Source organism: Colletotrichum tamarilloi (assembly GCF_030869305.1).
Source record: "Colletotrichum tamarilloi strain Tom-12 chromosome Unknown Scaffold_9.1, whole genome shotgun sequence".
NCBI classification, from domain to species: Eukaryota; Fungi; Ascomycota; class Sordariomycetes; order Glomerellales; family Glomerellaceae; genus Colletotrichum; species Colletotrichum tamarilloi.
This window is the reverse complement of record NW_026849392.1, coordinates 554-23446: the sequence shown is the minus strand read 5'-3', so window position 1 is coordinate 23446 and position 22893 is coordinate 554. Positions and strand designations below refer to the sequence as shown.

At 50.9% G+C, this 22893-nt stretch overlaps 12 protein-coding genes across 12 annotated transcripts; 7 read left to right on the top strand and 5 right to left on the bottom strand.

Moving 5' to 3' along the window:
• Positions 1 to 75: 75 nt before the first annotated feature.
• CTAM01_03749 (short chain dehydrogenase) lies at positions 76 to 1555 on the bottom strand (the record flags this gene model as incomplete). The annotated part of the gene is made up of 7 exons (XM_060519780.1): positions 76 to 136; positions 230 to 352; positions 419 to 471; positions 558 to 615; positions 792 to 1186; positions 1318 to 1396; positions 1485 to 1555. 7 exons carry the CDS (start codon positions 1553 to 1555, stop codon positions 76 to 78), a joined length of 840 nt encoding a protein of 279 aa, XP_060385201.1.
• Positions 1556 to 2647: 1092 nt separating this feature from the next.
• Positions 2648 to 4632, top strand: CTAM01_03748 (uncharacterized protein; the record flags this gene model as incomplete). The annotated part of the gene is made up of 7 exons (XM_060519779.1): positions 2648 to 2750; positions 2808 to 3197; positions 3302 to 3724; positions 3799 to 3941; positions 4012 to 4187; positions 4260 to 4335; positions 4396 to 4632. 7 exons carry the CDS (start codon positions 2648 to 2650, stop codon positions 4630 to 4632), a joined length of 1548 nt encoding a protein of 515 aa, XP_060385200.1.
• An 835-nt stretch (positions 4633 to 5467) lies between these two features.
• On the top strand, positions 5468 to 6538 carry CTAM01_03747 (SMP-30/Gluconolaconase/LRE-like region; the record flags this gene model as incomplete). The annotated part of the gene is made up of 2 exons (XM_060519778.1): positions 5468 to 6153; positions 6232 to 6538. 2 exons carry the CDS (start codon positions 5468 to 5470, stop codon positions 6536 to 6538), a joined length of 993 nt encoding a protein of 330 aa, XP_060385199.1.
• Positions 6539 to 6692: 154 nt separating this feature from the next.
• CTAM01_03746 (uncharacterized protein) lies at positions 6693 to 7962 on the bottom strand (the record flags this gene model as incomplete). Its single annotated transcript, XM_060519777.1, has 4 exons — positions 6693 to 7286; positions 7345 to 7405; positions 7458 to 7816; positions 7900 to 7962. 4 exons carry the CDS (start codon positions 7960 to 7962, stop codon positions 6693 to 6695), a joined length of 1077 nt encoding a protein of 358 aa, XP_060385198.1.
• Positions 7963 to 9991: 2029 nt separating this feature from the next.
• Positions 9992 to 10354, top strand: CTAM01_03745 (uncharacterized protein; the record flags this gene model as incomplete). The annotated part of the gene is made up of 2 exons (XM_060519776.1): positions 9992 to 10023; positions 10084 to 10354. The coding sequence occupies 2 exons, from the start codon at positions 9992 to 9994 to the stop codon at positions 10352 to 10354; spliced, it is 303 nt and encodes a 100-aa protein (XP_060385197.1).
• Positions 10355 to 11200: 846 nt separating this feature from the next.
• CTAM01_03744 (haloacid dehalogenase-like hydrolase) lies at positions 11201 to 12037 on the top strand (the record flags this gene model as incomplete). Its single annotated transcript, XM_060519775.1, has 2 exons — positions 11201 to 11209; positions 11297 to 12037. 2 exons carry the CDS (start codon positions 11201 to 11203, stop codon positions 12035 to 12037), a joined length of 750 nt encoding a protein of 249 aa, XP_060385196.1.
• A 412-nt stretch (positions 12038 to 12449) lies between these two features.
• On the bottom strand, positions 12450 to 13301 carry CTAM01_03743 (uncharacterized protein; the record flags this gene model as incomplete). Its single annotated transcript, XM_060519774.1, has 2 exons — positions 12450 to 13062; positions 13126 to 13301. Coding segments are annotated over 2 exons (789 nt in total), but the record flags the coding sequence as incomplete, so codon positions are not given.
• Positions 13302 to 13384: 83 nt separating this feature from the next.
• Positions 13385 to 13495, bottom strand: CTAM01_03742 (uncharacterized protein; the record flags this gene model as incomplete). The annotated part of the gene is made up of 1 exon (XM_060519773.1): positions 13385 to 13495. One exon carries the CDS (start codon positions 13493 to 13495, stop codon positions 13385 to 13387), a length of 111 nt encoding a protein of 36 aa, XP_060385194.1.
• A 1638-nt stretch (positions 13496 to 15133) lies between these two features.
• Positions 15134 to 15409, top strand: CTAM01_03741 (uncharacterized protein; the record flags this gene model as incomplete). The annotated part of the gene is made up of 1 exon (XM_060519772.1): positions 15134 to 15409. One exon carries the CDS (start codon positions 15134 to 15136, stop codon positions 15407 to 15409), a length of 276 nt encoding a protein of 91 aa, XP_060385193.1.
• Positions 15410 to 16150: 741 nt separating this feature from the next.
• CTAM01_03740 (dienelactone hydrolase) lies at positions 16151 to 17226 on the top strand (the record flags this gene model as incomplete). The annotated part of the gene is made up of 3 exons (XM_060519771.1): positions 16151 to 16760; positions 16925 to 17092; positions 17156 to 17226. 3 exons carry the CDS (start codon positions 16151 to 16153, stop codon positions 17224 to 17226), a joined length of 849 nt encoding a protein of 282 aa, XP_060385192.1.
• A 1078-nt stretch (positions 17227 to 18304) lies between these two features.
• CTAM01_03739 (alkaline serine protease Alp1) lies at positions 18305 to 19615 on the top strand (the record flags this gene model as incomplete). The annotated part of the gene is made up of 1 exon (XM_060519770.1): positions 18305 to 19615. One exon carries the CDS (start codon positions 18305 to 18307, stop codon positions 19613 to 19615), a length of 1311 nt encoding a protein of 436 aa, XP_060385191.1.
• Positions 19616 to 21587: 1972 nt separating this feature from the next.
• CTAM01_03738 (uncharacterized protein) lies at positions 21588 to 22160 on the bottom strand (the record flags this gene model as incomplete). Its single annotated transcript, XM_060519769.1, has 1 exon — positions 21588 to 22160. One exon carries the CDS (start codon positions 22158 to 22160, stop codon positions 21588 to 21590), a length of 573 nt encoding a protein of 190 aa, XP_060385190.1.
• Positions 22161 to 22893: the final 733 nt, after the last annotated feature.

The following is a 22893-nucleotide window of genomic DNA, read 5'->3' as shown; positions in this document are numbered from 1 at the left end:
CCATTCGGCGAATAATCTCTATTTTGCCTCGGTGGGTTAGAAAAGTCTCGGAGTCTCCTCCCTCTCATTCGGCACTCATTTCAACCCGCCGGCGAGGACCAGCTCTTGGCCAGTAAGATATCCAGTCTTGACAAACCTAGGGGCAGACGGCGATCACGGGTCAGCACAAAGTGAAAAAAAATACAAAAGAGCACCACAATAGCTCCCGCCGGTCAGTTCGGTAACTTACATTACGACAACGTTTGACACCTCCTCGGGAGCGCCTAATCTGTGGACCGGGACGCTGGCAGCAATGGCCAGCCCCGGATCTGTGGACCTCAACTCCTCAAGGTCATCTTTACTATCCCAGGTTCTATAGGGCGCTCATGTCAGTGAAATGCCAAGACGGGACTATAGACGACAAATGTCTGCTGCTCACGTTGATTTCGGAGTGGCAATCATGCCAGTGGCCCCAATCATGGCGGGCAGCACCTGAGAAGCAATGTCAGCACAGCTCAAGCAACAGTCCATACTTCACTTCGACCCTCGGCCCGAAGACGATGAAAGTTGAGGCTTACAATATTCACGGTAACACCCTCCGGTGCCAAGAACGTGGCCAAATTAAGACCCATTGAGCTGCGGCTTAGAGTTAGACAAGCTTCGGCCCCCATTTCTCGGTCACGCCGTAAACGACCCCAGAAGACCGGGACATCCCGCCGGGAAACTAATTAACAAGATATACGAACATGCCAAGTGCGGATAGAGCATATCTCAAAAGGTCACAAAAAACAGATGACTGGGAAAACACTCACCAGAGAGCGCCCTTGGTAGCGGCGTAGTGGCACCCGTTGATCCCCCCACCGCGGCTCGCAATGCTGCCCACGAGAACGACACGGCCCCACCCCTGAGCGCGCATGCCGGGCAGGCAGGCCTTTGTCACGACGAACTGGCTGCGGGCGTTGACCTCCATCATCTCGTCCCAGTCGTCTTCGCCAATGTCCGCCGGGTCGCGGATCCGGCGACCGAGGCCGGCGTTGGCGACGAGCACCGAGACGGCCTTGTGCTTCTGCGCGACCTCGCCGTTGGCGAAGATGCTAGGCACCAGGTTCCGGGTCGATTCCCTCGAGGAGAGGTCGGCCTGGAAGGGGACGAAGAGCTGCGATGGATACTTATCGCGCAGCTCTTGAGCCAGAGCATTCGCCTTCGCCTGTTCTGGATGTTAATATACCGAAGAGATTAGGCCCGTGGTTTGCGTGGGTGGCCTCACGGGCCGTAGACCCGTATGGTCCCCCGTGCACCCGTGGCCCCGTCCCCATCTTGTCATCGGTGATGCCGTACCTGACTTGACGAATAGTGTAATGCGACATCGCAGCCCTCTGCGGCGAGAGCATGGGCAACGGATGAGCCTATGCCACCACTGATCGCCGGTGAAGATTATCTGGTCAGCGGGAACATACGATGACAGCCTCACTAGCGGAGGGGTCCAAGGTGGGATGGCCACTTACCTCGCCCCTGTCACTAGAGCTAGGCGGCCCTTGGTGGTGTTGTCTGTGCTTCTAATGCTGTATTGGACCATCTTGACAGTTGGACCCTTGTAACAGACCTGCGGACGGTTCGAGACTTTTGGTATGCACCTTGATGATAGGTAGGTAACAGAACACGGGCTAATCCTGTTCGAGAGGTACTCGTCGGCGTCGTGTCTGGACTGGGATATCTGGGCTATTCCGTAGGTACGGAGGTAGACATCCAAAGGTTTAGATGAGTTGGTTCATAAGGTCGATTGAGAGGGCCCTGAATGAGGGGTTGGGAGAAGGGCGCGGATCGAAGGCCGAGCTTTGATAGCCGAGAATGTTCAATTGCCGCCGCTATCGGTGACAGTAAACTGGAGCATGAATCGCGGGTGGCCCCAAACATGCCACAGCGCATCGTATTATTCTCGTGTAAATGGAATGGCAAAGACGCCCTTTTCTAGTTAGGGACACTATTTGATGGCTACTGCAAGGCAATTGAGAACTTTCGGCAAACGAACATTGAACAGCTGACCTAGATACATATCCATAGTGTATTGGCAATTGCCGACCTTCAAGTCTCTTGAGTATTTGTCAATTGCCGACTCTCAGGTCGTGACGCGGTCACAAAGAAGCTACAACGCCACGAAAGCGTACCAAAAGTTCATACTTTCAGTAGCCGACGCGTCTCACCAGCAGAAACTCTGCCTGCATCGGTTACCCAGAAAACCGCTCTCCTGCTTGCGTGTCAACATCTGAATTGCCGTCCGATGAAGCAAGTTGCAAAGAAAACTTTGACGCGATTGGTCTCGAAACGGCTCAGACGGCATTCGACGTCTCCCCTTCCCGCAGTGAAACCCCAAACTCCCCGCAGAAATGCTCTACCCCGTGTCGTGTGGATTCCCGGGGAAGTGGTACTAACCGCGTCGATCTTGATACTTGGCGTATGATCACGAACTGTCCGATCGTTTCTCGAATTGTGTCCATGTGTTTATAAACGTTCACAGAGAACCTTCAGACGACAGCTTTCGCGGGGAAGCGTTCTAGTTCAGTTCAGACAGTGAGCTTACCGCACGCTCAAAGGTGCAAGAGCCGCTCCTTTTCTACACCCCATACTCTTTCGACTCCCGAGCCTACAAAGACGAAACTCCTTATTCAAGATGGGTGAACTTCGAGGGCAGCGGCTTGTCTTGGCCGTCAGCGTTCTCACATCGCTGGGCTTCATGCTCATCGGTTATGACAATGGCCTTATGGGAGGACTGGGTACGTTATCCCTACAGACTTCACTGAGATGCCAGGAGGTGGATCACTTTCTAACAGCCCTCTTTAGTCAATGCCCCGGCATTCAACTCGACGTTCGACTCTCCAGACCCGACCATGACAGGCCTCATCGTGGCAATCTACGAAGGCAAGTAGGCTCGACGAGGGGACTCGAAGTCCATGATTACAGTCAGCTGACTCTGGTATCTCTAGTTGGCTGTTTCTTTGGCTGTGTAGCAACGGCGTTTTTCGGCGAGAAGTACGGCCGCCGAAAGACCATTGGAACTGGTTGCTCTATCATGGTCGTCGGTGCCATCATTCAAGCCGCTTCGTATGGTCGCGCTCAGATGATTGTCGGGCGAATCGTCTCTGGTGTCGGAATGGGCATCGTCAACTCCACTGTTCCTGTTCTTCAGGCCGAGTTCAGCCCCAAGGCAAGCCGTGGCATTTGTAAGTTGGAACTTTCCCGCGAATACAGTTGAGATTGCCAGGCATCTCAGCCGACTTGAGAGACAGGAAACTGTGTAGAGCTTTGCTGACCTAACGGATTATAGACGTCTGCGCACAACTATCTACCCTAAACTTTGGAATCTTCCTCATCTACTGGATCGATTACGCCTTCTCGTCACACCTTGAGAGCTACGCCTGGAGAGTCCCAGTTGCTCTGCAGTGCATCTGCATCCTGCCAATGTTCATCATTTTGCAGTTCATACCAGAGACTCCGCGATGGCTTGCAGCACACAAGCGATCAGATGAATGCCTGGCCGTTCTGAAGCGCCTCAAGTGTGACGAGGACGAGGACACAATTCTTGCTCTGCACAACTCGATCACGCAAACGGTAACATACGAGGCCGAAAACAGCGCGAGTTCGTGGCGAGACCTCTTGGTGCAAGACCGTATTCAGAGCCAGAGGAGATTTCTCATTGCGTGTTTCTTGCAAGGCGCACAGCAGCTTGGAGGAATCAATGCTATCATCTGTGAGTCGTATTCGTAACTAGAATTGTTTCTTTGTCTTTGGATACAGGTATACTGACGGCTGTCCCTTCTGAAGACTACAGCGGTACTCTATTTGAGAAGAGCATCGGATTCGATAGCCACATGTCAAGCCTCATGTCTGGATTCCTGCAGACCTGGTTCTTCGTTGCTTCGTTTATCCCGTGGTTCTTGATTGATCGCGTGGGCAGAAGACCTTTGGTAAATACTCATCACCCCTTCATTTCCCCAATGCGTGGTAGGAAAAAGTCAAATTAACGAGATACGACAGCTCTTGTCTATGATTAGCGTCATGGCGGCCGTCATGGCAGTCCAAGCAGCTCTCATCTACCAGGTTCAAAACTCTACTGCCATCGCCAAATCAGCTGGCATTGGCGCTGCGGCCATGCTTTTCGTTTTCCAGGGTGCCTTTACCATCGGCTTCCAGGCCACTGTCTGGGTTTACCCGTAAGTTTCCTCTTCTAGCTGTTCTGCCCTTTGTGTGGAGTCTTTGCGCTAACTGCCGTGCTCGTATTACAGGTCGGAGATTTTGCCTCTGCGGATTCGGCAACTGGGCTCGTCCATTTCCAGTGCTACCAACTGGATTTTCAATTACGTGAGTACCCTGCGGATAGAAAGATGTACTCTAGCAGCTGCTGATTGATCGAATATGTAGATGGTTGTTCAAGTTACTCCAATCTCTATCTCGAGTATTGGATGGCGTACTTACATTATCTTTGCGGTTTTGAACGCCGCGTGGGTGCCCGTCATCTACCTGTTCTTCCCTGAGACCAAGGGATTGGAGCTGGAGGATGTTGATCGCCTGTTTGCCGGCGATGACTTTGAAAATACGATCCATGATAGAGATAGCAAGCATGAAGTCTGGGATATCGAAGACGTCAGCAGGGCTTAGTCGTGGTTGCTGTTAGTGCTGGGTCAAGACTCAAAGCACAGGTTGGAAGCCATTGCGGCGAAAAAGGGGCATTGGTCACAGATATTCAGAGTGAAGCTCATGTGGATTTATTAGTATGAATTAGAGCAGTGTTCTGAAATTGATTATCTGTGGTATGGCACCTCCAACGTTTGTTAGCCATTTTCGTGCCGTTGCGCTGGTACGGCCACGACCACATGCAGCCAGCCTCATAAAGTAGACTGAAAACCATCTTCATGGCTAAACTGGTGAGGAGGCCCTCTTTTGGGTAAAATGGATTTTTGAAAACTTCTCTAAGAACCCAGAAATTCTCCTGAGCGGAGAAGGTCTCGACGTTATATCCTGACTCGGTGACGCGGGTTGGACTGCAACTAGCATGGGAATAGTCTACACTCTACAGCAGCCGGTTGGCCTCCGGTAAAACTGAAATCATCTTGACGCGCAATGCTTGAGCAGATTAATACCATCAATATCCGTAGTCCCTCGTTGTGTAAATGCCGACCCGTGACTATGCACGTGAGGGAGACGCAGCTCTTGAGACATTTGCCGAACGCAGGCCGAACACTGGCCACAGACCCACGAACTCTATCCTGTGACAGGAACAGGTGCATCGTGCCCGCAGTCGTGCCCCGCATCCGTGCGACCTGGAGACACAAAAACACGCCAACTGATTGCTCTCCAACCGCCGTCCAACCGTTGATTGTCGACGCCAAGAATTCCCGCAGTGCTTCTCGAAGAACCTTCTTGGCAATTGAAGGCAATACGACGTTGATTGTCTTGATCAGCTTAATACATAACTCATCTTCAGCTCCTTACAATGGCAAACTTTGTGGTCTACGATGACCGAATCAAGAAGCTGTTCGGCTCCGCACCGTCGCTCGAGTTGTTGCACGAGAACCAGGACTACCCTTTCGCTCACGAGGCAGGCGTCTTCATCGAGCGTAACAACACGCTCTTCATCACTAGCAACCAGTACGACGACCACGCAGCCGGCGGTCGCAAGATCCAGATCAGCCGCGTCACGCTGCCGTCGGATGGCAGTTCCAAGACAAAATGTGAGGAGATCAGCCCCGCCATCATAACGATGGCTAACGGAGGCGTCAACTACCTGGACGGGGTTGTCTTCTGCGCCCAGGGTACGCACTCCGCACCTGGAGGCCTGGTCTTCATGGAGGCGGAACCACCCTACCAGACCCGTATGATGGTCAACTCGTTTCACGGACGGGAGTTCAACTCTGTCAACGACGTTGTGGTGCACAGTGACGGCTCTTTGTGGTTCACCGACCCGATTTATGGCTATGAACAGGGTATCCGGCCGAAGCCGCAGCTTCCCAACCAAGTTTACAGATATGATCCCATCCGTGGGTCGATTAGGGCCATGGCCGATGGCTTCGGCCGGCCGAATGGTATTTGCTTCAGCCCTGACGAGAAGACCGTGTACATTACGGACACCGACTGGATTCATGGTGATGGCTCCACTGATCTCACGCGAGCGTCAACAATGTGAGTCCTTACTACGTGGCTTCACCAGCTAGGATACGACACCTCTATGAGATCAAATGAACTAACAAAGATTGACAGTTACGCATTCGATCTGGTCCCCTACTCAGGGGAGCCCTTTTTGACAAACAGACGTCTCTTTGCCATGGCTGATACCGGCATTCCGGATGGCATCAAGTGCGACGTGCACGGAAACGTGTACAGCGGCTGCGGTGACGGCGTCAACATCTGGTCTGCAGGGGGTGTTTTGCTAGGGAAGATCCTTGTTCAGGGTGGTGCTGCCAACTTCTGCTTCGGCCGCAATGGAGAAATCTTCATCTTGAATGAGAACCGATTATGGAGGGCCAAGTTGGCAGATGATACGAAAGGAGCATTGCTGTGTATCTAAGCATAAGTACATACAAACATGGTCCTGACTTCTCAATAGCTCATGATTTTCTGAATCAAACGGCAGTTGTGAAGTGATTGATACCTGTAGCTTCGTGGGCCGGGGCACAATAGAAGACTCAGCCTCAGAGAACTGAGAACAGCTTTTCTCTCTTCTACTTATTCTGTTCCAACAGCCATTGAATACCCTTGAGTGTATCTTCCACGAAGGTCCTGCTCTTCTCCAGGAGTGGCCAATTGGTCCAAAAGTAGTGAGGCAGCCCAGCGTAGATATCAAGCTTCGTCTTGACCCCAGCTTCCTCTCTCAAAACCCGCTCATAGATCAGTCCTTCGTCTCGGAAAGGGTCCAGCCCAGCCAGCTGGAAGTATGTTGCTGGCAGCCCCTTGTGACCCTGACCGATTCTACCATAGTGAAACGGAATGAAGAGAGGACTCTCCACGTCGGGCTGAATGATAGCACGCAGTGCCGCTTCTCCATCACCAGCGGTGTTGCCTATGACAGGGTCTTTGCACGGCGTAACGGAGGGGTGGCTGAGGTACTCGGGGCGATACTTTTCTGGTATGGATTCGGGAGGAGCGAGACACATGATAGCTGGGACGCAGAGGTATTGTCCCGTGAGCGGCGGGGAGAGATTTTTGTCGCGGGCTAGGTGGGCGAGGACAGCCGTGATGTTACCGCCCGCGGAGCCGCCACCGATGATGAAACCTTGGGAAGGGTCTGCGCCTAGTTCGGCTACGTTCTCAGCGGCCTAGGACACGACCCTTGGTCAGTCACGACGCAATTGAGGAGGTGGATGCATGACTTACCCATTGCAAAGCGTCCCAGCTGTCATTGATACCGGTTGGAAAGGGGAACTCGGGAGCGAGCCTGCTTAAGTCAGTGTTGATACAGAGCATCGTGGCTCAAGCCGAAAGCTAACCGATACTCAACATTGATGCAAACTGCGCCGAGATCTCTACTGAAGAGGCGGCAGTTCACCTCTTCGTCAGAGAGATCACCCATGCACCACCCTCCCTCGTGATACATCACAATGAGTGGACTGCCTCCAGAAGGGGCCTTTACGGGGGCATATACCCGAATGGCGATTTCATGGCCGTCTCTCATGGTGACTTTGCGGTCATCCTCGCGGACCTGCTCCGGAATGGGGCCGGGGAGGTAGCGCTGGTGATGGGACTCACGCAAGCGCGTCGCCCGATGTTCTCGCATCGCGAAGAAGTCATTTCGTCCAAAGTAAGGGTCTCCGCGCTGCGGGTCCCGGAGAGGTCGGGCAGCGAGTTCCTGGAGAAGGAGATACATTGTTAGCATCTATGCATGCTCTGAGAAGATAAAAGTTAGTGGACGGTGGGCTGGCGTGAACTTACGGCCTCGATTGACGGATCGACTATGCCATAGGCGAGGAGCTCTTCACGAGTCCGCGGTGCCATAGCTCACAGGCTTGTTCAGGTCAGTCCGAGGAAGTTGCTGAATGTGTCTTCAGATGAACTTTTGCGGCGTGGTGCGGGGGTGTAAGCTGACGGAGCCCGTTGTGGACAAGGCACATTTGGAATCTTCAACGCTAATGTTGGGAAGGATCTCAGATTATCTAATCAGTATAAACACAATGAAACAACTTGTATGGAGCATCGATTCAAGATATCGTTGAGAAATTGTCTTGGTTGATACCAATTTTTTACTCGATGAATCTGTAGCCTGCCGAATTCCGCGTAGTGCAATTGGAAAAGGGGTGCCTTGGTTGCCTAAAGTAACATAGCCCGCACAAAGGTGTTTCAAAGCTGTGAACCAACGCCGAATGCACACGTTCGCGGAAAGATTTGGCATAAATGGCATTCGATGAATTGACCTCTTTGACAGTACGGCTAATCGATCCAGCCCCGATTGGCTATATGAAAAGAGGAGAGGTCAGGACTATTGTGATCCATCGACCAGTCGTCCGCTATGATATCCCATGCATCGAAGGATGTATAGATCGTTGTAAAGAATGATAAGTACCTGTTGGTGTTGTGTTTCATACTGAGAGACGCATCCAATACCATTGGCCGCAGTGAACGGAATTATCATCGAGTTCGCGGCCCCCAATGCTTCTGAGCGAGGGTTCATCAAGAGACAATGAGCATCAAATCACCAAGGGAACGGTCGCGAAGGCGACTGACCGAGCTGTACACACCGAGTAATTGGCTGGCATACGACAAGGCGACTGGTTGCCTTGCCAAGCCCTGGAAGAAAGGAACCCAAAGTTGACCCGGACGCGCCACCAAGCACGCGTGATGTACTAGATACCCTTGCTAGAAATGTCAACAACCTACACACCTCTTCTTCGGAGCCAATAGAATGAAGAGCCGATCGGGAAGCCTGGGTCTTGTTCCAGCCTTTGCTGCACTTTGCCGCCATGAGGAAGGTGATTTCCGAAGGACTCGAAAGTTGAGAGACTGTGGGACGTGTGTATGAGTCTCTCGAAAGGCGTTATCGAAGTGATTGTTTCCGGGGACTCCATTCCCACATCCAGGAATCTGATGCTTCTAACGAGATTAAATGGACATTGCGGAACTCGGTGGTGGGTTTGGAAGTTTTGAATGTTGCGACCGCCAGTGCGGCTATGATCTTCGTTACATTTCCCTTCCTCGGGTGCCCTAACCACCCTTCCTTCCCTAAGAGGGACTGGCACGAGACTGATCAGGGGCTCGGGTGTATAATTACGGCAGACAATAGGCAGTCTCTCAGTGAAGTCTGTTAAAAATATGTCGTAACTAGCGACTGGCCAAAGGAGACCCTGTCCACGATGCGACGTGTCCTGCATCCTGCCACACCCTCACGAAGTTACGGCTCGGCAGAACCATTGGTTTCTCTGCATTTCACGATACTTTTAGAAGAATGGATCATCTAACGGCCACAGTTGATCCAAGAAGGAGAATAAAAGCAAATAAACACTAGGGCTTTAGGTGTCGCTGTTATCGTGGGCTAGCCTCTGAAATATTAGGGCCCCAAAAGCCAACAGCTACTTCATCCTCCCTCTTTCACTTTATAGAGTCGATTTAGGACTTGAAGGTCCGCGCCTCGCACTCTTTCTTTAACTTTCTTCTCTTTTTCGAATTCTCTGCACGTCTTCAACCTGGATGAGACGCGGTGATCTTCCATGTCACAACTCTTCATCGCTTTCTAGAGTCTTACAGAATACCCCAAGTAAGTGAAAGTTGTCAAAAAGACTTCAACCATTCTTACCTAGGTACAAACTAGCGGTGTACAAGCGATTAGACTGACAAGATAAGTTTGACTAAAGTACTCAGGCTGGCGGTATGGTGCTCCGCTGGCTAGATTATTGTCAATTACCTATTGAGCTGCAAGAGCTGACTACCAAATATACAGTAGCTTATTAATTCGTCAGAGATGGAGCAGTCCGTTCAGCCTTCGACCAAGCACAAGCCCAACGACGCTGAGGCGGATAGACCACAAGGCTTAATGGAACCTCAACCATCTCGACGGACAGAGCTGTGAGCCCCAACATCATTTCCGTCTCTTTTTCTTGATGTCAGCTAAATTAATCGCTATAGACCCTCCGAATCTTCACCATGCCCACCCTCAAGCTCAGTTGCTGCACAATGCGGCTCTGCACGATCGACAAAAGCCTCACATGAAGAAGTAAACACAACACAAAAGCCCGATCAAAAGAAAGACTTGAAAGACTCGAAGGACTTGGAGAAGCAAATATCTTTAGATAAAAGTACCTATCGAGGTATCATGGAGGAATTGGTTTCACGGGCTGGCGACCAATTCGATAATCAAATCACGGACCCGAGGCAGATTAAGTTGGATGTGTCTTAGTCAACCAAGTAAGGCTTCACGAGAGTACGACGCCTCAGCTTCGCAGCTACGCCTTCAAGAGCTCAAAGAGTTTATCAAGCTGCCAACCCCAGAATAGATGCTGTCCAAAATCCAAACGGTCCACTATCCACCTCACCGTCGAGGGTCTACTGTTGTCGACGGCTGTCGCGGCTCACGAGTCAGACCGGGATCCATTTTGCACCAAATCCACACTTTGATGGAGTCTTTCTGCGCCCTACGTCATCGAATGACATCATGCCGTCGCAGAACCGTTGACCGAAGGTTTTCGGTCCTTTTCTCAGCCTCCCGTTGGTCATCCCGAAGAGAATCAATGGGCGGGCCGATAGAGTGTTTCTTTCGAGGTCTGCCCCTCCAGCCCCTCGATGTGGGTCATATCGGAAAGAAGCGTAGAGAGAAATGCCATTTCAAAGCCTCATGTTGTAGACAAGTGTCAGGTCAAGAGAAGAAGTGCCGTTGATACCAGGTGATTGAATACCGTGTACAGTTTCGGAGGAGTTGTCAGGAACATCCTTGAGCTTTCTTGTCCACGCCTTGCTGTCATTGGCAACGAAGCTTGCGATAAGACATGCTCGACAGGGAAGTGAATGCAGTGCCGTATTCCTGAAACCTGTCTGCGCTCTTTTTTTTGGAACCCACTTGCCCCTCCGTCCATGATCCTCCCAGGGACCGTCGCGTTGTTCCTGAAGATGACCCCCCACCTTTCACAAGCTCGCCGATCATTGAAAATCTGTCACCAACAGTAACAAAGTTTCTTTCTTTTCTCTCTTCACTCTGTTTCTTCCATCATATTTTCATCCTTAGAATTGCCATATCATATCCTTCAAGATGCCTCAAGTAAGTAAAGAAACTAGCTTCCTAGCTTCAATGGCTGAAGTTTATGAGCTATCTCAAGGTCAATCCATCTAACCGCTTTCATGACAGATCAAGTGCCTTCTCTTCGACTGCGATAACACGCTCGTTCTCTCTGAGAACGCCGCTTTCGAGGCCTGCGCTCAGCTCGCCAACCAGATCCTCGAGAAGTTCGGCTTCGAGAAGCGATATGGCGGCACCGAGCTCATGCACCAGTTCGTCGGCCAGAACTTCCGCAGCATGATGACCGGCCTCTGCGCCCGTCACGGCTTCACCATCCCCGCCGACGAGTTTGACCAATGGGTCGCCAAGGAGCTCGACACCACCATTGCGAACCTCCGCGCAAAGGCCGAGCCCTGCGAGAACGTCATTGAGGTCCTCGAGAAGCTCCAGAAGGACAAGAAGTACCACATGGCCATCGTCTCCTCTTCCGCCATGCCCCGCGTCGTCGCCTCCATTGAGAAGACCAAGATGGACCAGTTCTTCGACAAGCCCGACGTCGGCATCTTCTCCGCTGCCAGCAGCATCGACCCCCCCGTCTCCAAGCCCAACCCGGCCATCTACCTCCACGCCTGCGAGAAGCTCGGCTACAAGCCTAGCGAGTGCATCGCCATTGAGGACAGCAGAAGCGGTGCTACTGCTGCCAAGAACGCTGGCATTCCCCTTTTGGGATACGTCGGACCCTACTACGAGGAGGGCCAGGAGAAGCTGGACTCCATGATCAAGCTCTTCAGCGAGGAGCTCGGCGCTTTTGATGTTATGCACAACTGGAAGGACTTTGAGAGCATCTTGGCCAAGTACGAGAGCTCATAGATACCCGCATACTGTTTAGACTTTTTTTTTGAAACGAATGGAAGCGCGGCATAGGCTAGAAGCTGCGTGAATGGCATATCACACATAGACTTATAGAGTTTGGAGAAACAGATACGAATTGAACGAAACCCTGAACGTGCAACTCGGTGTCAAGAACCACAGTCATGATTGGCCCTGTCTGAGGTACAGCTACTTCAGACTCTCGCGCTATCGGCTAAGATTCACGAGTATCCCAGACTTGAGGAAGTCTCAACTGTTTACAGACTGCTTTCCATTCGAGACTTGGGATCCACTGCCAGACAGTGGCGACTGGTTTGATGTCACATTAGGCGTTTGTTCATAAAGTAAACCGCGTTTAAAGTCTTCATGCCTCGATTAATGCTCCGTGAAACCTAGAGGTTGATAGACTCTTTCAAGCCCCTGTCATCATGACTGTGGTAGTGACGCGTACTGTGATAACCAGTGTCCGCGTTGGGTCAATCACCTGAGCTGGCTCAAGAGTCACTACCGAAGTAGTCGCCGAAGCGATGCTCACCGTTGTCACAACATTGGTGAGGGCGACTTCGTCACGACAACAGCAAGCCGCAGTCACTAGATGTGTGTCTTTTTCGTCATCTTTCAGGGCCAAGCCACCCACAATGGCAGACGCTACACCTGTCAGAGAGGATATGAGAGTCAGCACTAGCGCCACGAGACCGACCCAGTACAGTGTCCAATCGCGGTATCGCCGACGGTCACGTAAGAATTGCCTGAGAGTCCGTGGCGAATAGTTGAGAAATTCTTTCTCCAATTCCAGAAGCCTGGGCAACCAATAGTTGTAGCTGGCAGCCTGTCTTGAAGTGACCGGCAATTGCCCGGCACGAGGGTCGATTCCGCTCAACGACCTGACTCTGCGGGGCAAGTTGCGCTGGAACTTTCTGTGATAACGCTTAAACCAGTCTAGGCTATCTAAATCGTTGGAAGGAAGTAAGAGCGATAGGGTTTGCAATGTCTCTTTGACAAAGTTGGGATCGATGAAGTATTCACTAGGCTTGTTATGTCAATAAACTACAATCTGTCAATGGTTTATATGCGAATAATTTACTGACGGGCTCAATGTCTCGTTCCAATCCTGAAGTCTCTCAATTGCAGATACATGGAAGAAAACCAGGAGGGTTAGTCGGTTCGGCCTCCTCTCGTGCTTTTGCACTAGGAGGTGTTCAAGAATATTGTCGGTAGGCTGTATGACGAAATCACCGAACTCTTGGAAGTCGCGCAAGGTGAATGTGTGCCCGAATACCTTGTTATCGGGAAAGGGCTCTTGTTGGGGGAGAATAGATCTGCAGGCCTGGGTGATTGTGGTGTTCTCTAGGTCCCATTTGAAGTCATGTTCGCCTGGTAGTCGGCTCTCGCCAGCTGTGTTGAAACGATGCAGCAGCAAAACTTCGACGGCGAAATCGATGGAGTTGTATACTTCATCTGTCTGAAAAGGAAAGTTAGAATTATACACTCTGGCAAGGGGGGAGTTGGACGACTATATTAAATCTGATTTGAATCAAGGAGAAACAGTATTACATACGGGCGTAGTCGGCAGCCTATTTATTTCCGATTGTGGAAGCCATTGTCTGCTAGCACGTAAATTAACGGCCAGTTGCCCGATTTGTGACCTTTGCTTTTTCACGTTCTGTTTGACTACTTCGACGAGATCTAGTAATTGGCGGAAGGTGCGGATAATGTGTTGATTCTCGGAGAAAACTTCGAGTTTTCTCTCCAAAGCTAAGATGTAACTATCCAGCTGGGAATCCAGTCTAATTTACAAAATTAAGTCAGATATTATCATTTGAGGCCGCCGTTGTATTGGGTGTTCGACCCTTGAAACTCAGAATAATTGACTTGACATATCCTGTTTGCAAGGACTTTAGCCAGGTCGTCCGAAATATGGGCTCGGTAGAGCCTGCAGTCAAGGCGGTCATCTTGAGCATTGCGGCTCATTGAAAAAAGCAAGCAGGTATTAGGCAAACTTGGGGCGTGAATACTCTGGTTTGTGACGAAGGCGGCTCCAGGTGCACAAAGTTTGCCATGGAAGACTACATATCTATAATATTTAACCTGACCGAGCAGCGTTTCCGTATTTCGACAAACGGGCTACAGGCGTACACAGATGTACCATACCAATGGACTTGATCCGATGCATCATGCACAAGGCCGCATGAATATTGGAAATGAGCGCTCGCACTCCGAGACTTTGGCGATATTGCGGAATGGCTAGCCAATCTTCAGTCCAAGTCCATTGATAGACATGCATGTGTGTTGACAGCCTGCCTACATCATTTTGAGGCGAGCTGCAAGGTCAAAATCAATTGGTCATACCGAATGCACATGTCAGTAAACTCCACAGCAAATGTAAGTTGGAATGCGGCTGGATTAAATATTTTTTTTCGCGAGTGACACCGGGGCGCGGTTTGTGTGGCCCGGTGATGCCTTGCATTGGTCGCCTGCTCACTCACCGGACAAGAGTGGTGTGGGGGGCTGTGCAATGTAGTGTCAGATCAGCAAGGCATTCTCAAGGCATCGACGAGCAGTGGCGTTATCGAGGGAGAGGAGCTCCGACGTTACACAACAACACCCGATCATTTGCCTCGCCAGCGGGCATCCTCCGCAACACATCGCCCACCACTATATATGCGGGATGAACTTGATATTGTCGTGCATCGCTGAACCGGATAGCAATTTGCACATCAGCAACTTTCTGACATCTCCTGGAATCAAGAACTCATCTTGTCATGGACTCTGGTGCCATATTACCACGTTCGAAGCAGGTTGTTGGATCATCTAGAGATCGGCGGGGAATCAATGCCCAAGGACAATTCTCCAATCATCAACAGAGTTTTGCTTTCTTTACCAGGCGAAAATTCATGAGTCTATTTTGTTGCAGACCCAACGATGTCGATACAGAAGCCTCCGAAATACCCTCTAGCACTTGGTACACACCACACGATATCAAAGGTGGATATCAACACAATCAACCTCTCACCACTGTGAACGGCGAGAGGTTGTGGCAACTAGACCCAAACTCGGATGTCAAGAAGTCCTGGAATCAATTAGAAAAGACAATAGATGCCTTCATCGCAGTTACTCCCGTCGACGAATATCAGTTTACTCCAAGAATCGTTGTCGAAGCATGTGAAATGGGACGAGACCGGAGCAAAACGCAACCAACAGTCCTCATTAGCTGCTCATCAAAGCCTTATGGGAAAAAGATGGCCAGAACATTGCAACAAAGTGGAGCCCTGGAGACTCACTCAGCAACATTCCGTGTGGTCGTCCGGCCTTGAGAAGGTCGTGTATCAGGGATGGCTAGATTACAGGGAATTGTCGGGATATGGGATGTGAAAATAAACGTGTTGTTGGGTCTGTACGTCTTTGTGTACTACTAGATAGGTTTCAGTACGAACTAAGGCGGTGGACTTTGGTTGGGGAAGAAGGATAAACGGGAGCGGGACTATCTAGCATATTCGAGGGCTCAATTTTTACCTGGCGTTTGGGGCACAGCCTTCAATTAGTTTCAACCCCTCATTTACCGATGAATCAAAGCCGCAGCCATTTTCTATCAATTGTGCGAAAGTGGTCATTAATAATGAAACTGATAACCGAACGCTACCCAATGCAGATTCCTTGCCTTCACAATGAAGACTTATGAATTCCATGGGGGTAAAATGCAGAAACTTCGATTCTTACTGCTACGAAATAGAGAGGCCGGCCTCAGCTCAGAAAAAGTTGTAACTCGTGTGAGGAAGTGAAAGGGTTACTTTCAAAATCTTTTCTATGCTGACCCATCTATAAGGTTGTCAAAATCTTCTACCACAGATTGACCATGGCAAGCCTCTGGGTAAAGTAATTAGTTGCTAGACGAAGCACGTCATTCTCTCACAAACAAGGTTTCTAGACCGAACTTCTGGTCTGTGTGCCGCCGTTTGAAACTCCGCGGGGCTGCACTAACTCCATGTGCAGTCGGTACCGATGCGGCATTTCCTTTATCTCCCCGTTTCCACCCCGATTTATTAAGCTCAGTCGCATCCATTAATACTCAAATTCGTTCACCAGAAGACTCAAGTATTAGCCTTGAAAAATAAAATGGCGGAAAACTCATCAAACAATCAAGAATATCTCGCCCAACCTCCGGCACCGTGTTGTTGGGCAGGCACCCTCCACGAAGGCAACCCTCGCGGCGATGTGGAAGAAATCTTGGAAGTGCCCACTTACGTCGTCCGCCCTTCAGACGTGAAGCGCGCCCTCCCGCCCAACGGACATGTCATCCTCTACTTCCCGGACGTGTGGGGCCTCTCCGTCAACGCCAAGTGCATCATGGACGGCTTCGCGTCCTCGGGATACACGGCGCTTGGCATGGACTTCTTTCGCGGCGACCCCATCTCCAAGTACCGCAACGCCAAAACCGACCCGCTGCCGGAGGGGTTTGACATGGCGGCCTGGCGCTCCAAGCACTGGAACTTCGCCACGGAAAATGTTCCCAAGTGGACAGCGGCCGTCAAGGAGAGATTTGGTGCCGAACTAAAGGCTGAGACGGGCAAGGAGACCAAGTTTGCTTGCGTTGGATATTGCTTTGGTGCGCCTTTTGTGTGCAATCTGCTCGCTGGGGCTGGTGGCGATGGGGAGCCGGTGGTTTCCGCTGGTGCATTTGCGCACCCGACGGCATTGAAGGAGGAACATTTCACCAGCATTAAGAGTAAGTTTGGCCACAATGAAGCTGTGCCCGTCTTCGACTATTCTCCATTACTATCGATGAGGCAGCCAATCTGGCGCATATGAGCACGATAGTACCGTCGTTACCATGACTTAATGCGTCATTCCAACATTCCAGAGTCGAGGCGGCTGACCCGTTTACCACAGAGCCTCTTCTACTCTCGTGCGCCGAGAATGACCAAGCATTCCCGACTGAGGCAAGAAGGAAAGCAATTGATTACCTTCAAAGAGAGAAGAAAATTTATCACCTTCAGGTTTTCCAAGGCGTCTCACATGGTTTCGCCGTGAAAGGAGATCCAACAGACCCTTACCAGCGTGAGTCTTACCAGCTAGAATACTTTCACGTCATCCCGGATGATCTTAACTAACTAAAAATAGGTTGGTGTAAGGAACAGAGTCTTCGTGCCATGGTTGACTGGTTCGATATGTGGCTGGTTCAAAGTGATTGAGAAGTTGATCTAGTGGGAAGATGGCGGGCTTGTTGGCCGTTGCAAAGGTGCCACTGTGTCAGGCTGGGCCAATGTCAACTGACCCCCACGAATGGAAATATTTATCAAGACAGCTTTTTCTGTATTTCCAAGTCGTATCATTAAAGTTTAAACTTGTTTTAAGCTTGATATCGCAGGTGGGAAAACTCAACAGGCTTGTATTAACTGGGACATGGATTAGTCACAATACTTGGCGTTGAAGTGAACTGCTGACTTTGGTCTAGTGAGCTACATTCTCGTTTTCGCGATTCGGAAATGTTGCCCGCGAGCCTTTTGTCTTTGGCTTTGCAAATAGCTGATACTGACACACAGAACTGCGATCCACGGATATCGCGGACAAGAACCCTACAAATCGAGAATTGAGAGTCTAAGACTCATGCGACCGCATGGCTAGGAGCTAGGGCTGGATATTGTTGGGGCTCGGCAGTGGCCGATTACGCAGGAATCTTTAAGCTTGGCGGGGAGAGCCGTTAGGAAGAATGGGGAAGGTCGCCATGGCCAGGGTTCCATCGCGACCCATGGCTAATTTCGGGGCTTTGGCTTGGCTGTCCGGATAAGGCGATGCTTCAAGCATCAATACGAGGTTAACAGAGCAGCTATACGATATCTACAGTCTTTGACAAGTTTGCGATAACCTCATTCAGGAGAAAAACAAGAGATTCAAGGGAATTGGATGTGATAGGGCACTCGTAGCCAATTTCCTCAACGGTAAACCAATCTAAAATTAGACCTAACTGGCAGTGAGGCCAGAATACCGGCTTTTCACTATTGACAGGAGCCGGCCGGGGTCGGATCTACCCGCGGCAACGGCGCCGTCGAGCTTCCTGAATAGGGCATCGGCCCCGTGTCACGCAATGAGAATCATGGCAGTCGTTCAACAACCCCGGACGACTCGGCCGACTCATGAACAGGAGATTCCGCAATCGCAACGGGCAAGATGGCTGCATTTAAAGGTCATTTAGGATCCGACAACCCTTCCCCTTTCCTGAGAAGGTCATCATCATCGACTTCCCAGTGCCAATTCGTGTGATCGACCAAGATGAAGGCATCGTCCATCCTCGCCATCCTCGGCGCCGTCGTGCCTGCCCTCGCGGCGCCCAAGGGCATCGACCGCCGTACCGACACGGACCTCATGTCCGGCAAGTACATCATCCAGCTCAAGCCCGGCACTACTCCCGAGGCCGTCACGGCGCATCACAAGGCGGTGCGCAGCCTCCTCCGCCGCCGTGATGGGTCCGCGGGCACGGTGGAGAAGACGTTCCAGATTGGCGACTTCAACGCCTACAGCGGCAGCTTCGACGACGCGACCCTCGAGGAGATTGCCGCTCTCGACGAGGTTCTCTCCGTCGAGATCGACCAGCCCATCTTTGTCGACCCCACTGAGCAGGAGTCGACGCTCTCCAAGCGCGATCTGACCACCCAGGCGAGCAGCATCTGGAGCTTGGGTGACTTGTCTCACAAGGCGGCTGGCTCTACTGAGTACGTCTATGATAGCACCGCCGGCGAGGGCACAACTGCCTACGTCTTTGACACGGGTATCCGGACGTCGCACTCTGAGTTTGAGGGCCGCGCCAGCTTCGGTATCAATGGTGTCACCGGGTCGACCGTCTCTCCCGGTTCAAACTCTGACACCGACGGTCACGGCACTCACGTTGCCGCGACCATCGTCGGCAAGACCTATGGCGTTGCCAAGAAGGCCAAGGTCATTGATATCAAGGTGTTCGACGGCTCTACGGTAATTACAGCATCTCCCTGTCCAGATTTCTTCGTGCTAATGATTCCTCAGGGCTCCACCTCAGCCATCCTCACCGGTCTCAACTGGGCTGTCAACGACATCACGACCAAGGGCGCGCAAGGCAAGTCCGTCCTCAACATGTCTCTCAGCGCCAAGAACGTCTCGGCCCTCGACAACGCCGTTCTCGCCGCCTACAACCAGGGCATTCTCACCGTCGTTGCGGCCGGCAACGACAACCAGCCCGCCACCGACACTTCCCCCGCCAGACTTCCTGAGTCCTTCACCGTTGGCATGACGCGCCCTGACCGTGGCCGTGTCAACATTATTGAGGGCATCTACGGCAGCTCCTACGGCCCCGAGCTGGACGTTTTCGCGCCCGGCCAGGACATTATTTCTGCTAGCTATAGCTCTGACACGGGCACGGCGACGAAGACTGGTACCAGTATGGCGGCGCCGCTTGTCGCCGGTCTCGTGTGTTACCTCAGAGCCTTGGAGGGCGGTCTTGTAACGCCCAAGGAGGTCACTGACAGGATCCTGGAGCTTGCTATCCCTGACGTTGTTGGCGACCCGAAGGGATCGCCCAATCTGTTGGTCAACAACGGCAGTGGGCAGTAAATGGGGCTGCGAAGAAGCTCTCGGTGTGGACTGATCAGCTTTATGTTAGTCGAGATACTTCCTGTAAATCACTCGGATTCTTCATGAAACTTTCCTCGTATGTCGAGCGTTCTTGACGGTCTCCTTTCAAAGACTTGTAGTGTGATGAAATCAGCGCGTGAATAATGCTCTGGCTATGCTTCAGCTTCAAGCTGGCCATTACGGACGTCGTCTAACGAGTTGTGACGTGATGACGTGTTCCCCCCTCATGCCAGAAAGATAATATGGCTTTGATCTATCATCAGATGAATGGTACATGAATCGAATGACGAGAAAGGCGTGCATGATCAGGCTGTTTTGTAACCCATCACAACAGAAAAGGATCAAAGACGGATGTTGATCCGAGAGGCATTTGGAAACCAAAATCGAAATTGCCGCTTGTCCAAAGTCCTACCCATCAACGTGTTGAAATTCATGAGTATCTAGCTAAGATAATTAATCAGACAATATTTCTTAGCTGGAGGTCTAAATTATGGGCACCACCTTGTCCCATACCCCTGAGCGAAGCATCTTTTCACTATCAGGAGCCGTTCGGAACAAAACGGCCAGCATTAGGTACCGGTATACAATTACATCGTCGGTGTCATTGTGCGGACTTTCAAGTTCCGCCAGTCGTTCCCATTCTGGGCAGTTGTCTTCCGAAGACGAATTATGAGCTACCACAATGGCCAATCTTTCCAACAGGCAATGAACGTTCAGGACACAATTCTTAAGGCTCAAGTCTTGGAAGCTGAAGTAGCGTAAAAGGTCTCGCCGATGCTTCTTTATCTTATCTCGAACTTGTTGGAAAGACTCCTGATGCTCTTGCGGCACATTAGTGCCTAGCCAGCCGATGTCATTGTCTTCGGAGAATTTTCTAACTTCATTGATGTGGTGTGAAGTGCTTTCGTCGAGACCGAAAATTTCGAGTAGAATGCGAAGAGAATTTAGCGCATTTGAATGACAGGAACGAAGATAATCCCGATTAATGTCTGGTAGTGAGCCGTAGTCCACGAAGTGTGCATTATCTGGGGCTGTGTAACGCTCCGGGGCATGGTCTTCATCCACTGCCTTGTGCGCCTTCAAAAGAATGACAGTGATTGGAGAGTAAGATTGAGCGAGATTTGATATGCTCGCTCCCTCTCTTTTCGAGCCAGCCCTGAACCTTCACCAGCTGTCTGTGAGTCCTGGATCGAATTTCTTTCTGGTTGCTGGCTGAAGAAGTAGCAAACCATTTCAGGAGCTTGGAAGGGTTCCGAAGAAAATTGATGCAAACATGAAGCACCAGCACGTCGCCCTAAATAGCCTCCAAAATCGGCCCCTGTTCGTTCATCCTTCTTGGGATCGTGTCGTCCATAGCTTTCTCGGCGACTTTCTCGTCATCGATCTCTTTGTCTTGACTTCGAGAAGTCTCAAGCTGTTGGCTTATGGCATTGACATTTCTCGTTCGTTGTCGTGGTATCGGCGCCAATATTCGATCAGATTCCCTCAGCATGTAGCTGATCCATAAGGAAACATAAGCTATTGGATCCTCGAGTTTGAGGACATCGTGCATTCCCGGAGGCATGACAGTATTCCAATATTTACGGAACCCAGACCATTGTGGTTGTTCATAATCAATCGGCCTTTCAGAGGGCGTCGCATTGTCAAAAGCTTCCAGACATAGTGCTGACCAATATCTTCCATTGAGTCCCACCGGTGTGAGAGGCAACTTAGTTTCCAGGATTGAAGCCGGGGAGGGCGCAGTAGCGCACATTGGTGTAGCAGCGAGAAAAAAAAAATGATGATCGGGCAGTAAACGTCCACGTCGTCGATACCGTTAAGACTGGGAAGGGAATGATCCCCATTGTGATTTCGGTCTCCCAATCTTTCAATAAGCTGAAAGCGGTGAGCTTCTTTAAATAGGTTTAGTGAAGTTTGGGGCATCTCATTGAACGAGAGTATCACACCATCTTCAAGACAAATCTCGCCGCGACAGTGTTGTGGCCATCGCCAGCTTTCCTGGTGGCGGGGAATCTTCTAAATTCATGTTTCTCGAGCTGGAACTTGTATCTGCGTATGGTTTCCCATCGCGGTCTCTCTGGGTAAACTGTGCGTATGCACCGATAGTACCAAGGGTAGGGTGCTGCCGAAAGTCGAACTGGAATTGCCGCCCAAGAATTACTGGGTAAAGAGACTTGTCGTCAGTCATCTTGACTTGAGCACCTGTCGCTGCTGCAGCTGCAATGATAGCTCCAACCTGTCCATACGCAGGAGCAGCAATAAGATCATCTGGGAGATAGTCCGCGGTAACTAACTGCAGGTGGCTTTTGTATTTTGGGTTATCAAGATATTCGAGGCCAACCTTCTCAAAAATCCTAACCCAGGTGGCAGCAGGATTAGCCTCGTACTTTGGCTGGGAGTCTTGAATCCATTGCTTCCAGGTCAAAAGCTTCTGAGTCCAGGAATGAGGAAGGGGAGTCTGTTGAGTTGCCGTCCTCGGGACAGTTCGAGCCGTCGACGGCCATAATGGACGTCTGATAACCATAGCTTTATGGTTTGAAGAAGATGATTGTGTTTGGAGTGGGAGCTTTCGCCTGGGGAGGTGTCCTAGATGAATCCGATTTTCAGCCCTGCTGCCAAGTACTTTATGCGAAAAAGGCAACTGCTGCTGCGGCCTGTCGGTGGAAGGCGTCCAGCGACCAGAAAACCCAGGCAGTGTTGCTTATTTCCAGCGCTTCCATCCCTCCTTCTCGGCTTTAGAGGAGCATTTTGTAGATCACTTCACACTTTTCTGCATGCGCTTTGCAGTAATGCCCACACACAAGATGCGGACATGCTTTTCGTGAGTTTTTACTACGATTTGATAGGTGGCGAGCGAGTCAGCCTTTTCAGGCGTCGCAACCAACATGCCTCTTCTCATGGCGCCCAAAGATAAGACTAAGCACAAAGTGCTGACGATAGCTTCCAAGATTGTGGGCGCAACTAGTTTGACTGAGACTCCACAAATCGAGTTTCAAATGGGAGTATGTCTCAAAAACGGAGGACTAGCCGCCGATCCATAATCATGACAAAGAAGGTGCAGCTTCGACATGTCAAAGAGCTGCGAAATATACAGCTGACATATGAGGTAGGTATGCCACTATGCGCTCTCCTGGTTCTGAGGCTTCGCGATGGCACCCAAATGTGAGGCATAGCTGCGAGCAGCGTGAAGAACTATGGTCTTGTGGATGTTTCTCAAAGGGTTTCAGCTGATTGAAGTCCTATCTAAATTTGGACGT